Source organism: Lonchura striata, chromosome 7 (genome assembly GCF_046129695.1).
Source record: "Lonchura striata isolate bLonStr1 chromosome 7, bLonStr1.mat, whole genome shotgun sequence".
Taxonomy (NCBI): Eukaryota; Metazoa; Chordata; class Aves; order Passeriformes; family Estrildidae; genus Lonchura; species Lonchura striata.
Genome location: NC_134609.1, coordinates 16,618,901 through 16,633,231, shown reverse-complemented (window position 1 = coordinate 16,633,231; position 14,331 = coordinate 16,618,901). Strand labels below are relative to the sequence as shown.

The 14,331-nt window shown below is 39.7% G+C and overlaps 1 protein-coding gene across 1 annotated transcript in view; it reads left to right on the top strand.

The window, feature by feature from the left end:
• Window positions 1–13,993, top strand: part of PLCE1 (phospholipase C epsilon 1) — a 136,879-nt gene extending 122,886 nt beyond the window's left edge. Inside the window, exons 26-34 of the mRNA XM_077784637.1 lie at window positions 205–495; window positions 1,266–1,429; window positions 2,340–2,601; window positions 3,457–3,575; window positions 4,770–4,898; window positions 5,621–5,830; window positions 7,610–7,771; window positions 7,927–8,145; window positions 8,891–13,993. Of these exons, the coding sequence (XP_077640763.1) occupies window positions 205–495; window positions 1,266–1,429; window positions 2,340–2,601; window positions 3,457–3,575; window positions 4,770–4,898; window positions 5,621–5,830; window positions 7,610–7,771; window positions 7,927–8,145; window positions 8,891–9,055 (1,721 nt within the window). The 3' untranslated portion in view covers window positions 9,056–13,993. The remainder of the gene's footprint in view (window positions 1–204; window positions 496–1,265; window positions 1,430–2,339; window positions 2,602–3,456; window positions 3,576–4,769; window positions 4,899–5,620; window positions 5,831–7,609; window positions 7,772–7,926; window positions 8,146–8,890) is intronic.
• The last annotated feature ends 338 nt before the right edge of the window (window positions 13,994–14,331 follow it).

Below are 14,331 nucleotides of genomic sequence, written 5' to 3'. Positions count from 1 at the left end.
CAGTACTTGGACATTGTGTTTCCTCTCAGGGATTGTTCTTACTGTGTGAGAACCACTGTGACACTTGCCCCGAGTAGTGTCATTTTCCAGGATCACCTTTTTTTACCATAACCAAAGCACACACACATACTCCACTGGAAAACATTGCACTTTTGGAGCCTCTGGACCTGCAGCTGTACCTTGAGGGCACCGTTTCTTTTCCAGGTCCTTTCGATGTGATGCGGCAGACCTGGGAAGATCCTTGCTCTCCTTACAACTCTCCAGCCTCCCTCAGTGCCATCATAAGGACTCCCAAGTGCTATCACATCTCGTCCCTGAACGAGAACGCTGCCAAGCGGCTCTGCAGGCGCTACTCCCAGAAGCTGATCCAGCACACCACCTGCCAGCTCCTGAGGACCTACCCCGCTGCCACGCGCATCGACTCCTCCAACCCCCACCCCCTCATCTTCTGGCTCCACGGTGTGCAGCTCGTGGCTCTGAACTACCAAACAGACGGTAAGGCTGCCCAAACCCAGCTTTTAATACGTTAGAAATGTGATAGGAGGTCTAAAGTCATGAATTTGTATTTTCCCTGTTTACTTTTCCCTGCTCTCCCAAGGGGACCTTCCTGTATCTGCACCCCAGCCACAAGCAGCTTCATAGCACAACAGTCTGGTCCTTGAGGGCAGTGACCTCAGAGTCCAGGAGCTTTATGCCAATGCAGCAGGTTCCCTGATAACCCAGAAGTGCCTGGACAGCAACACTAACATTTTTATATTTATTTTATTGCTGAAGGTTGGTTTTTTTCTCCCAGTTCAATTAACTGTTATACCTTTCTGATAATTTTAAGCATAAAAAGGTACTGAAGTATTTTTCACTTGGAAGTGCTGCCTTGGATGCTGGTTTAATGTTGATAATTTTTTGAATATTTGCTATGCTATCTTGTGTTCCTTCACATTTTCCATGGGGGATCCATTAGGACATTTACAGCGCTCTTTCATTATGCAGCTCAGGGCACATTCCTAGAGACTTCCCAGAGAACTGTTGTAGGCAAGCCCTACAGTTCAATAAAGACAATGGAAAGGAAAAGAATGAACTGTTCTTAGAGTTTTGTGTAATTACTAGATAGATTGGACACATAAATCACAGACAGTTCTGAAAACCAGGAATAGTACATAACTAAAATAATTTTTAAAAATATACTTCAAACATGACTTTGTCTTCACTTTTACAGTTTTTCATTGTACCATTGCTCTCTGTCAGTTTTGGCTGCCTTAATTTCACAGATCTTCCTCTGCAACTCAATGCAGCAATGTTTGAGGCTAACGGTGGCTGTGGATATGTTCTGAAACCTCCAGTTCTGTGGGATAAAAACTGTTCAATGTACCAGCATTTTTGTCCATTGGAAAGAGACCTTGATAATAAGGAGCCAGCTATATATTCTTTAACAGTAAGTACATGAAAAGGGAATTTTCATGCAGGCAAACAGAAGTAGACAATATGCAATTACAGTCTTTAATCAGCATTACGGTCACACTTCTAAATGAAAAGATTGAATTTTTAAATGTTGCTTCCAAAGGTCAGCCTAACTAACAGAAATTGGAGAGGAAAGGAACAACGATTTGTCTTTATTTTATTGTATTGGCTGATTTGTATCCGTAGTTACTTCCCCTGTTTCTTTCACAGTATTTGTTGAAACTCAGTCCTGAAAGCATTTTCCCTGGCACTACACAACTGTGTAAAATTACATATGTGCCTTGATGTTCTACACATTTGTGAACACTTGAAAAGCTGCACAAAAAGCCATTATGAAAAGCTGTACTGAATCTTGAAAAAATAATTTTTTGTAACTTACATAACAAGATATATAATTCATGGATTTATGGCCAAAAAAATGTACTTTCAGAAACTAGTCCTTTCCAGGAAATGTGTCAGAAAAGTGAAATTCATAAAAATCAGAATTTTCCCAGCTGTGGTAATTGCACACTTAATTCTTGTGTTGTGTATGCCAAAGCGAGCCAGAGCTCAATGCCATCACCCCAGAGTAATGGAGAAGAAAATGTGATTCTTTTTGACTGCATTACTGGTACATTCATTCTGGATTAATATTCAGATGCCTTGACCAGTTGCATAGAGTATTTTTGCAGAGGAAAGATACCATAGCAGTGGTGTTGGGGGTGGGACGGTTGAGGGAGCTCTGCTTTTGAACTCATTGCCCTGGCAATCACAAAAGTGAATGTTGTAATTAATTCAGCACGTTAACAAACTGTGCTTAGGGATGTGCTGAGCAGTATTCAGTTCAGGATCATGGCAGGATAGGGATTTCTCCACTAATTGTTCTCCGTGCTCCTCGGCTGCAGATCGTGTCCGGCCAGAACGTTTGCCCCAGCAACAGCACGGGCAGCCCCTGCATCGAGATCGACGTGCTGGGGATGCCCCTGGACAGCTGCCACTTCCGCACCAAGCCCATCCACCGCAACACTCTCAACCCCATGTGGAACGAGCAGTTCCTTTTCCGCGTTCACTTCGAAGATTTGGTCTTTCTCCGCTTTGCGGTTGTTGAAAATAACTGCTCAGCTGTAACAGCCCAGAGGATCATTCCCCTGAGAGCCCTGAAGAGAGGTACGATGTAGCTCCTGGTGGCACCCTCGGCCAAAATGGTCCAGCAGATTCCTGGGCTGAATCCTTCCAGAGGGGAATTCTTAAATCAGTTGCTTTTTTCCAGAGGAGACAGGGAGCAAATACCAGACAGCACACCACAGCCTGGCAGTGCAGTGCTGATCTAGGACTCCGGGGAGCTGGCAGCCGCCCCAGTGCCTTGTAAAAAGTCCCATCCTGTGCTGTTGTGGAGGCAGGGTGGTCCACACCTGTTCCTGGGGCTGTGTTCACCAGGGGACTGGCTGCTCCCTTAGGAAGCTTGGAGTGCTTTCACTCCTGCCTTCTCCTTTGCCCAAGAAACTGCTGCAACAACTGACCACTGTGCAGAGGGGAGTTGCACTTCTCACAGCCACGGCTGTGAAGAAAGGGTGGAAAAAAGTGAGAGATCAGGAAACATCAGTAATTGAGTCACACCTGGGGGAGAGAGTTTCCATGGTGCCAGTAGCTCTCTTACATTTGCTTTGTGCCACTTTAATGTCACACAACTGTCTGGGTTAGCATGTGAGGAGATTTGGCCATACACAAGCATTTTCCGTTGAGAATTTGACCTTGCTTCATTCATGTTCTGATATTTAGATATTTTATGTATGACTATAGAATATTATGGTAAAACAAAGGCAGGTTACTCTATGAGCCACTCAACAGTAGGATTTGTGTTACCCTGTTGTACAGAGTGTTAATGCAGTGCTATTAGAGTGCTTCAAATCCTACCTGTGTGGCAAAGTGTAGCTATAAATACAGCAAATTTGAATTTTCCATTTATGAGACTTGTGTCCTGGGATGTGGCAAAGTATTTATGGAAGGATTTTTCCTCTTTAGGCTACAGGCATGTCCAGCTCCATAACCTACACAATGAAACATTAGAAATTTCCAGTTTGTTCATAAACAGTCGGAGAATGGAAGAAAGTCCCTCTGGAAACAGTCTGCCTGCATCTATGGTAATTTATTTTTTGTGTATGTGAATTACCTGTACTCTTGGTTTAATAACTGCTATGACGTGAAGATTTATAGGGCCAGAGTGTTCAAAGATGTTAGCCCTCAATCCTACACATTCTTCAGACATACCTTGATGCCTACTTTTTTTTTTTTTTTTTTTTTTTTTTTTTTTTTTTTTTTGGCTTTGGTGGAAGTAAGGTTATCCTACCTGGATAAAACTGTAGGAAGGTAAATATTTTCAAAGTCTGGCTCCTCTGCTGTATTTAGGTATAGAACAAGAAATGTGCTTCTCAACTGGGAGAATGTGGATGAGCAGTCAGGTTCAGTGCAGCCTCATGCATTCCTTTGTGCATGAATTGCAAGCAAAGCATTTTAGACCAAAAAAAAAAAAATTCGGGAAGATGCAAATTACCAACAACTTCAAAATAATGAAAGCAAAATTTATTTCTGTTACAAGAAAAGATGAACTCTGCAGTTCCATAAATACATACAGATTTATATATGTGTGTGCACATCCACATGTTTATATGTGTAAATATGTATACATACCTACAGGTATCTGTATATCTAAAAATTTGCATGCATAGATGTGATTTTTGTTTAAAAGCCCTTACTGTGAGGCTACCTGGGTTACTTGTGTTTTAACAACTTTAAACATGTATTTTTATCGTTTTGCTGACTCATAAAGTGTTAGATAAAACCTTCTGAGCTCCTTTGTGTGCAACAGGTGTGTTGCAGATATTACCTCCTGTGAATACATGTCAAACTTGTACCTTGGTGAATTACTAGGGTAGAAAGGAAGAACAAATAGTTTGGAGGTTAAAACAAAGCTATAGCTTCTCATCCAGTAATCTGTATGCTGAATCCAAATATCTGAGCTCAGTTAGAATGGGGAATGAGTGATGGAGGTTGGCCCTTTGTCCAGTGGTAGTTTATCTATTCCCACTAGAAAATAGATAAAAAATAGATAGATTTCCTTTTTCTCTTCATCTTCAAGATACAATGGAGGCTTTTGGAGGGTTTGTTGGGGTTTTTTTAGATGTCTCGAACCATAGGGTAAGGAGGAGCCATGTATGAACTAAACAGCTTTGCTTTGTCAAGGCCCTCACAACTTGTGTGCAGTTTCTTTTAAGCAACCTAGAACTAACATGCTTATGTAAAAACGTCCAGTAACCTGTTGAATGTTGTCTGAACAGTTGTTTAGCCCGGGAGAAAGGAAAGCTGCCGTGACTTACAAAGTGACAGTTCATGGAATTCCAGGCCCAGAGCCTTTCACTGTTTTCAGTGTGAGCGCGGGGGCCACGGCTGCACAGCTGCTCCATCAGGTGAGTTCCTGCTGAATTGGAGACTCTTCATTGCCAGAAGGCACACTAACATCCTGCTGGAGCTCTGTCTCCTGCACTTCTCACACACATTCATCACAGCAAGCGGTGCTGTTAGAAATGCATTGCTGTGGAATTAATTACACAGCAAACACAGAATATAATCAGTGGAATTTTCCCAGTCTTGGCTTCAGATAATGGGTTTATAATCTTTGAATGTATTCCGTATTAGTATTTTAGTATTTGGGCATATGCAGGTGAGAAAAACAATCTGTTATAGTCAGCGGGTGCAGTGGGTTCTTGTTACAACATTTATACACAATTCTTTGAACTGAGGCACTGTAGGAACAGAGAGTAAAAGTTACAGGGCTAAGTTCATGAGTAGAAAAACCAGTTAACTCAGCAGGGATTGTTATTCTAGCAGTGGGAAAAGACTGTACTGTCCTGGGATTATGAATAAATTTTCTGGCCAGCCAAAAGGGACCGAAATAAGCTTAAATAGTACTGCCTTGTCTGGAATAGTTGAACTGCTTGGCTAGGCTAAAGAGAACAGGACATTACCCTGGAGTAAAATATCTGAATAATAAATAGCACATCAGAAATTCTGCCTGCACTGTCAGAATAGTTACTGATTATTAAAGCTTCCTTATTCATTCTCATTTATAACTACTAATTATGCAGTGTTTATATTTAGCATTCTGATTGTTGTGTGTTGTCTGTCTTAGATCTTGGCTACCATAAAAGGCACCGAGTCATGCGCTGCAGACTATTTTCTGATGGAAGAGAAAAGTTTTATATCAAAAGAAAAGAGCGAATGCAAAAAACCACCATTCCAGAGAGTGATTGGTCCTGAAGAAGGGCTAGTGCAGCTTTTAAACAGTTGGTTCCCAGAAGAAGGATATGTTGGAAGAATTATCTTTAAAACTCGAGAGGAAGTAAGTCTGTTTTAGATAAATTATTATTTAGAAAGGTAGCTAAAAATAGCTCTTAGGACCACAAAACAAAAGGGTGCAGTATTTGTTTCACTAATTGGTGACTAATGTCAATGCTGTGTGCATTATTTTAAAACAACCTTAACTCTTGAGTGAGAAGCACAACTGGACTTTATACACCTGGGTGACACCAACTGGACCCCCCTCAGCTCCAGTATCAGCTGTGTGGTGTTTATTCATTATGGCTCAGTCTCCAGTTCAGTGACTCTCTTGGAAGTGATAGTTCTAATTTAATGCAAATCTAGATTATACCATGATAGGAAATTAATATAAAGATAATAGTTAATACCAAAGGATCATAGATAGCAGAACTCCAGAAAACCACCATCAATTTAGATGGCAGCAATTTAACATCTGAATAGAAAAATTAGAAATAATTTTAATATTAAAGACTAAGTCTAAAAGCCTCAAAGGATGATTAAATTATCAATTATAGGCTAAAACAAAGAAATAGGTGATTTCTTTTAATTTAAAGGAGGAATATTACTTCAGTTTACACCATGAACAAAGCATCTACAGCTTAAAATATGCTACTGCCCAGGCTTGTGAGACAGAGACAAAAATGCAGGAGAAAGACACTTAATGATCCCGTTTTCAGAGGCACTTTCTTTGGTCAGTAAGGCAAATAAAAACACTTGCTTGGTACACAGATTTTACATATATATATATGACAGAGCTGCTCTGGTATACTTTAAACTGAAAAAAAATGAATTTTTGCTTATTTTGACACAACTCTTGATAAAGCTTCAATTTGACAAATTGCTATTATTTTATACAACTCCACATTTTGGTTTCCTTTATATCTAATATTTGGAACAAAAATGAAAAGGTAGAAATTTATTTGTGGAAATAGTAGCCTACTGAATTCCACTGACTACAGCACTGCCTCTGTCAGTGTATGCTGCCACATGTGTCCTGCCAAGCCCCATTCCTTCAGAAAATGGGTACAAACCTGCTTTACCTGCTTTACCATATGAAAATTATGCTGTTGTTCTGTCCTGTTATGGGAGTACCTCAAAGCATTATCCATAATTTTGAGCCTTTCTGCAGACAGCAGCACCTCAGAGCTTGGAGCTAGGAATGAAGCTGCAAAGCTGACTGGAAAAACAAGGAGCAGGTCCAGTGACAGGGTGCAATACACAGTCCATATTTACAGCTTATGAATCCAAGCTGTGTTTCAAGTGTTCCAGGGCTTTGGACAGAAATGCATTCTCTGAGAAGAAGGAATTCTGTCTAAAATCTGCAGTAGTCATTGAAAAGGGAGAGTGAGAAACATGCAGCCTTCACACCACAGGAAAATGTTTTCTGAGATTCTGGCTCTCTAAATTCTTTTGACTTTAGTGCAGGGACAGGAAAGAAAAGAACTCTTTCCACCTTCTCTCATCATACTGGCACCATTACATGAGAAAGCATCATTTTGTATACATAAGGGAAGGATTTAAGGGACCATTTTTGTGACATATGATGCCATGCAAACATCTCCATTCCTCGCCTACTATGCAAGGTATTTCAGATGTCAATTTTAGAAAACATGAGTATTTACTAGCATTATTATTAAATATTAACAATTGTGGCTTGTCAAAACTCTCTTATAATGCATTTAACAAAATGGAGCTGAGGCAACCACAGTCTCCAATTTCCATGTAATAAAACCCTTGTGTGACCACAAGCTATTAGTTACCTCTCTTAAGTAAATGAAATTGTCTGTCATTTTCTCTGTAGAATTTAAATGAGAGAAATGTCTTTCAAGAAGCAAAGGAAGAAGCAGCTATCAGCTCTGAGGATGACAGCTTCTTTGTTCAGGTACATGATGTCTCCCCAGAGCAACCACGCACCGTGATCAAAGCTCCACGCCTCAGCACGGCTCAGGATGTCATACAGCAGGTAAGGCTGTGTGCCCACCTCAACAGCGGGGCTGGAAGTTGGTTTCAAACAAGCTAAGGTGGGATTTGTTCTCAGCACTAGCTGAAGAAACAGTTTAGTAACCTGAATCTGAGGGAATGCCTTGGTTTTTGTTTTGTTTTTCTGCTTTTAAACAGACTCTCTGCAAAGCCAAATACTCCTACAGCATTTTGAGCAATCCAAACCCAAGTGATTATGTGCTTTTGGAAGAGGTGACTAAAGAGCCAGCAAACAAAAAGTCTTCAACATCTAAACCATCTCAGAGGATTCTCTCTGATCAAGAGTGTGTGTTTCAGGCCCAAAGCAAGTGGAAGGGAGCAGGAAAATTTATCCTTAAGCTCAAAGAACAGGTTCAGGTAAAAAATACAATATTTTGCAGCAGATGTTATAGATGGTGTGTGATCAGCTTAATGGGAACCTGCTTTCCATGTAAGGGAGAGACAACTGGCATGAGGGCAGACGGAGAGGACAGACTACAGCAAAAAGCAGATTTCCTCTTTTCTCTGAACCTCCCTTAGTTATTCCTTTGCAAAACTGCATCATTTACATTCCACAATATGATTCCCTCACAGCCTGCAAATCCAGAGCAACCTTTATCTGCTACCAGCTTTCTGTTTCTCAGAACTTTCTGGCCGTGCATGCCATGTTCCCTGTCACAATAAAGGATCATTAAAATGGGCAGAACTTAAAAGCTAGTGGAATAAAGTCCCCTTTATTCCTGGCCAGTGAAAAAGTTGTTCTGTTGCTTTATCTCAGGCTTTAAAAAATGGCAGGAATGAAGTACATGCCTGCTGGGAGAAGGAGCTGTGTTCTCCTTTCCAGCAAACACCACCAACCCACAGCTGCTGTTGCTTTAAAGTAACTATATTATAAGCATACAGACCACCAAATTTGTTAAACATATCTTTAACAATGCATAACTTTTAATTAATCTATTCAGAACAATCAGAAGGAAGAGCCTGGATGAAAGCACAGCTGTACTGAATTCCTTAGAGGGAGGCCTGCTCAGCAGTGTGTCAGGTGTTTTCATATTCATTCCTTATTTCCCAGAGAACAAGCAGCTGTTAAACCACCTCTGCGATCTTTTTTTATTTTTTACAGGCAGCACGAGACGACAAGAGAAAAGGCATCTCCTTCACCAGTGAGCTGAAGAAGCTGACCAAGTCGAGCAAGCAGTACCGGGGCTTCGTGCCGGCCGCGCTGTCGGACGGCGCCCAGGGCCGGGAGGAGCGAGCCGCCGCGGCCTTCAGCGACAGCGCCGAGTAATGCGGCAGGTACGAGCCGCCGGCCAGCGCTGAGCAGCCTCGGTGCAGCTGGCACAGAGAATCCTGCTCCCAAGCGAGCCACAAGGACTGGCAGAATGATCCATAAACGTACACAGGCGTGCACAGGCACGATGACATCAGGAAGGGCTCCAGGTGAACCACAGTGGTGCAGTTTCACTCACTTTCTCTGTCCATTTAAAACAAAATGTTGCATCCCAGTTGTTTTTGCAGTACTCATTTTTATCAACAGTTGTGCTTAAATAGCGATGCTCTGTTACTCTTTTGCTCTGGGCCACGGCAAATGGAAGTGAGCAGTAGAGCTTTTATTGTTTTTTGTTATGTCCAGATAACAAAATCATCAGGATTGGTGATCTTTTTTAGCTAGAACAAGTTTATAGCGTTAATTTCTGTCTGTGGAAATTTTGCCAGAAATGTTTAAACATTTACACTATCCTTTCTGTATCTCTTCAATTTCTTCCATCTTGCTTGACTTCAAACAACTGAAATACACAACCGAGACTGTCCCATTTATATGGAGCTAGTAAGTGCCACTTGCCCAGCACTGTACACTAACCAGACACTTGCACAGTGCTACTACAGCACTGTGACAGCAGCTGGGAAGTTGCAGCTCATTGCAAATGAAGAAATTGTTTTCAGTGTTGATAATCCCACCTCACAAATGGCCCATTTAAGATTACATTTTTTTTCTGTATACATCTAATTATTAAAGCATTATTTGACATGAACTGTAATGCTGCTGCTAAGTCACTGACAGAATTTAATCAGTTTTCATTTGCAAGGTATTTCAAATAGGAAGGGATTAATTTGATAGCTTATTTCTAGGTTGCTATAAACCCTCTAATGCATTTAAACAATTTGAATTCAAAGAAAGCAAAGCAAATTATGGGAAAATCAGAGTCACTTTCCTTCTTCTGCATTTGGTTGGGTTTTTGTTGTGCTGGGGGTTTGTTTTGTTGTTTTCTTGGGGTTTTTTTCCCTTTTTTCTCTGAAACCAAAATATGGAATTTACATGACTGAATCCTTCTGCAGTGCCTTTGAAGGACCCTGCTGCAGACTGAACTGGTCAGAACTGTGTGGCTTGTGCAACAGATGCTTAATCCAGACAATGCTGCTGGATTAACATCCAGACTCTGGGAATCCTAAATGGGATACTGTAGATGGGAAAGATGCCTGTCAGCTCTCCAAGATTCCTCTCTTCCTGTTTCTTCACATCTGCAGATTCTCCATAGGCGGATGGAGAAGTTTTCTTGGACTGTATGTTGTAAACAAACACGTGTCATCACCCTCCCCTTTTTAAACAAAAGATAATTTAACTTTTTGCCTCTAAGGAAGCTGAAGGCAGAGAAGCAGAGTGGTCTTTTATGTGTATTATATTTAAATAACGCACTTTTACCTGACGATTACTGTTAAACACTGTGTTAAGTGATTGTAAAGAGATTTAAATATACTGTAACTTCCTTTGCATATCTGTTTAACTTTGGTGAATATACACAAAACACTCAAAATTATTTATGGTTTCTCTACATTAACAAAATAATGTACAATAGCTGAGTACACCTTACTGGTAGTGAGACCTTGGCAAGGAACAACATTTTCTTCTTATAAATTTAGTTTTCCAGGCTTGTGTTTAAAGACAGAATATTTATGATCATGTTTTAAAGTGCATACCATTGTATAGTATATTTATCATATACTACTTTTTAGAAAATGCAGATTTTTTTATCTTTCTCTGGATTTAGAGGAAAAAAATATTAGAACTTTTCTAGTTCTTTCTTTTCAGCACAAGATGTTTAATACCCAGTACTGACCAAATTCAAAACAATGCATTAATAAGTGTAATATTTCAAAATTTTGAATTCAAACCACATTTTTCCATGTAGTCAGGAACTGTCTTTTTACTTGTCTGTTAAACCCAGAGAGTATAAAGAACTTTACACTATAACTCTTGACAATTCTGTTTACATAGAAACACTGTTGTGAAGTTTTACGTGTGCTGATTTCATCTTTTGTTATCTAAGGTAGTTATGGTCGTCTCTTTTTTTTTCCTTCCATGGGAGTTACTGATGTGTTTAGTTATTTAAAATAATCCATTACAGGGGCACAAATTAAACAACTGCTGCCATCAGCCATCCCTTTGATCTCCACAAGAAATGTGTCTGTGGGGAACAAACTACTCTGCTCATGTTTTTGTTTCACTAAAGCAAGCCCTAAACAAAGGAAAAGAAGTTACAGGCAGTATGACAGCTAATGCCCCCACCATAAATAAGTGAAATTAAAGAAAACAAAGTTATTAACTGGCATATAAACAAGCAGACAGAACCTGCATTCTGTCACCAGAAACTGTGAAGTCTTTCACTATACACTACGGAAAATACCTATAAAGTAGCCATTTACCAAAGCAAGAAGTGCCCTCTTGAGGTCACTTCCAGCTTTCAGAAAAAAAGAATCAGAGACATAAAAAGGTCAAATTTCTCAGAGACCATGCACTTCCCACTGCTCATCTTTCACAAAAGTATAGTTTTGAACTTATGTACCAAAGCAGCATTTTGCAAATCAGCAACATGACTCAACTCAAGCCCCAGTTCCCTGTGAGGGACATGTGCTCCCTGCCCAAGGAAAAGCCTGAGCCTGAGCAAAATGTTAAGTGACAACTTACACAAAGTTCTATGCAGTTTGCTTTGGAATACTTTGGAATTACTGGGAAGTACATCAACCTGCTGCACAATTCAACTACTGCAATGATTTTTGAAAATGTTTCTTCATTCTCTGTTATTCTAAAACAGTAACAGTTTGATGTCACTGAGAAATTTTTCCTGGCATTTTAAAAACAACACTTAATGTCCTGTAGTTTGCCCTTACCTGTTTGGCTTTTTCTTTTTTGTTGGTGTGTTTTTTTGGGATTTGGGGGTTTTTTATCTTTATAGCTGTGAAAATTTTTACTATCGCCTGTAATATCACAGTATGGCAGACACCCTTGCTAATTAGTTGGATTCAACATAGAAAGTTCTTATACCCATGTTGTCATCCACTAGGGCTTTTCTGTCACAGATATAAAAAAAACAACAAAAAAAAAAATCATGGGGAAGCAAAGGGGACACCAGTAGTCATGTCATATTGTGCACCACAGGCCTAACACTAGCCTGAAGCCTTGTGGGCATTTAAAATCAGCAGTTTTGTGCTATTTCTGCTAACACAATTTTTCTAGCTGTGGAAATAGCTTATTTAAGTATCTCCATCATCAATCACAGTCAAAACCTCCTTTGTCTGCTGTTTATCACAGTGAAAGAGAACAGCAAAATATTTGGTTTTTTATTGAAAAACCCTAACTTTGTAGGCCTGTAGACATCTGGAACTGTGTACGGTTAATGAACTTGCTCCAGTATTTTCATTAAAGTACATGCATCACTTAATTTAAAGTTTAGGTATTGGCAAATATTCAGGTAAACTTTTCTTGGTGAAACATGATACACTTTGGGGTGAATTTGGGAAAGAACTGCACTGCTCTTCCTCTTGCTGGTTCTAAGTAGTGGAAATACAATACAACTTAAAGCATTAAAGAGCAAGGGGGAGTTGTTAACTTCTGTGAAAGCTCAGTTAAAGAGCTTTCATGTGCTAAGTTGTTATGCTAATAGGAATGTTTATTCTGTTTAGCCACAGATTTTATTTCTGCAGGAATCTGTCCACACATTCCTATGACAAAACTGACAAAAATAACTTCATCTTTTTCCATGCTTTTGGCTGAGTATGGACATAAATTAGGAAAATACATTCATTTTTACACTACAAACTATTTACAGGAAGCAGCTTCCAGGATAAAGTTTGAAAGAAAGGAATGTAAATAATCAACATCTTCCAGAAACATGCAGTCTCTGAGCAGTAGCAGGCCTTGCACTGCACACTTTTCAGGTGGAAATCTCTTGCTTCTCCTGCTCTGTTGCCTATTGACAAAAACAAAAAAACTTTTTATTCTGTACTATTTAAAAACTGCTACTTTTCTTTCCCTGTGCAGTACGTGGTGCTTGCAGTGTGTGACTGTAAGGGCCAAAAGCTGGGCAGTGCCAGCTCCTGTGTGCACGCAGAGCTCTGCTTGTAGGAACTGGGGCACTCTAGGAGCTGCTTCCTCTGCCACCCAAAGGCTTCCTGGTCCTGCCCCACTGACCCCAGGAAGAGCAGTCAGGACACTAAAAAATACTATCTCAAGTTCTTGGTTTTTTAAGCCTAGTGACACTTTTTTCCTTGCTTACAAATATTACTAGGTGAGGTGTCTGAATAGCTGCTTTTAGGAAGGTGTCTGCTTCCAGAACTCACAGGCTTTTGAGAATTAAACATGTCAACGTGGAAATATCTAAGTATTTCAAGAACATTTTCTCTTCCATTCGTAGTTTATTTTTCAAAAAGAGAAAACCTTGGTGGTAGCTTTACAGGCTAAGTCTGCAGCTTCTGATCCTCAGCTGTCTGTTCTGCTCTTCAACTGCTTCAATTAACATCTGATTTTTAATCACGGTCTGTTACTATTCCACTAAAAAACTCAGTTTACTTTTAGGGTAGCCCACTAAATGTACCAATGATGGCAATTTTTTTCCTGTCTGTGATGAATATTTTGTAACTTAAATAGTGATAGACATTTGGCAGAGTTAGCAAATTAAACACAAAAATAAATAGCAGAAAATAGATTTTGCTCCAATAAATGTGTAAGCTCTTCAGAGTGACTTGTACAGTTGTCTTCCTCTGCCTCTTCAAGCATGTCAAAATATTCTGACAATGCAACATCACTATGTGCCAGTCTTTTATGTTTGGAGACTATCTAAAATAAGCAATTTTAAAAGTGACTTTTCCACCTGGACTGTTTTCTCTCTGCTGACTTGAATAAACTGTATTTGTATATGTTGTAAAAAAATAAATGGTTTAAGAAGTTGAATCTTTGTTTTTGCCTTCCTGAACTGACAAAGGTACTGACAAATGGCCCCCTTGGAATGTTGCAGAATTTAAACCATGTCTGCATTTGCAAACACTTAACAACTAAACTAAAAAGAACTACTCAAAATGAATGGGAATGACAGCCTAAGCAGACAGAAATGTGTATAATCACCAGTATTATGCATGCAGGTTTGTGGTCCACATAGTAAATATAATACAATACACAGGTATTTTATATGTATAATACAATACATAAGTATTTTCTAATCCCTTAATACACAGATGTCTGTTCTAAAAATGTTTGTAAATTTAGGTTTAATTACTTGGAAGTTGTGAACT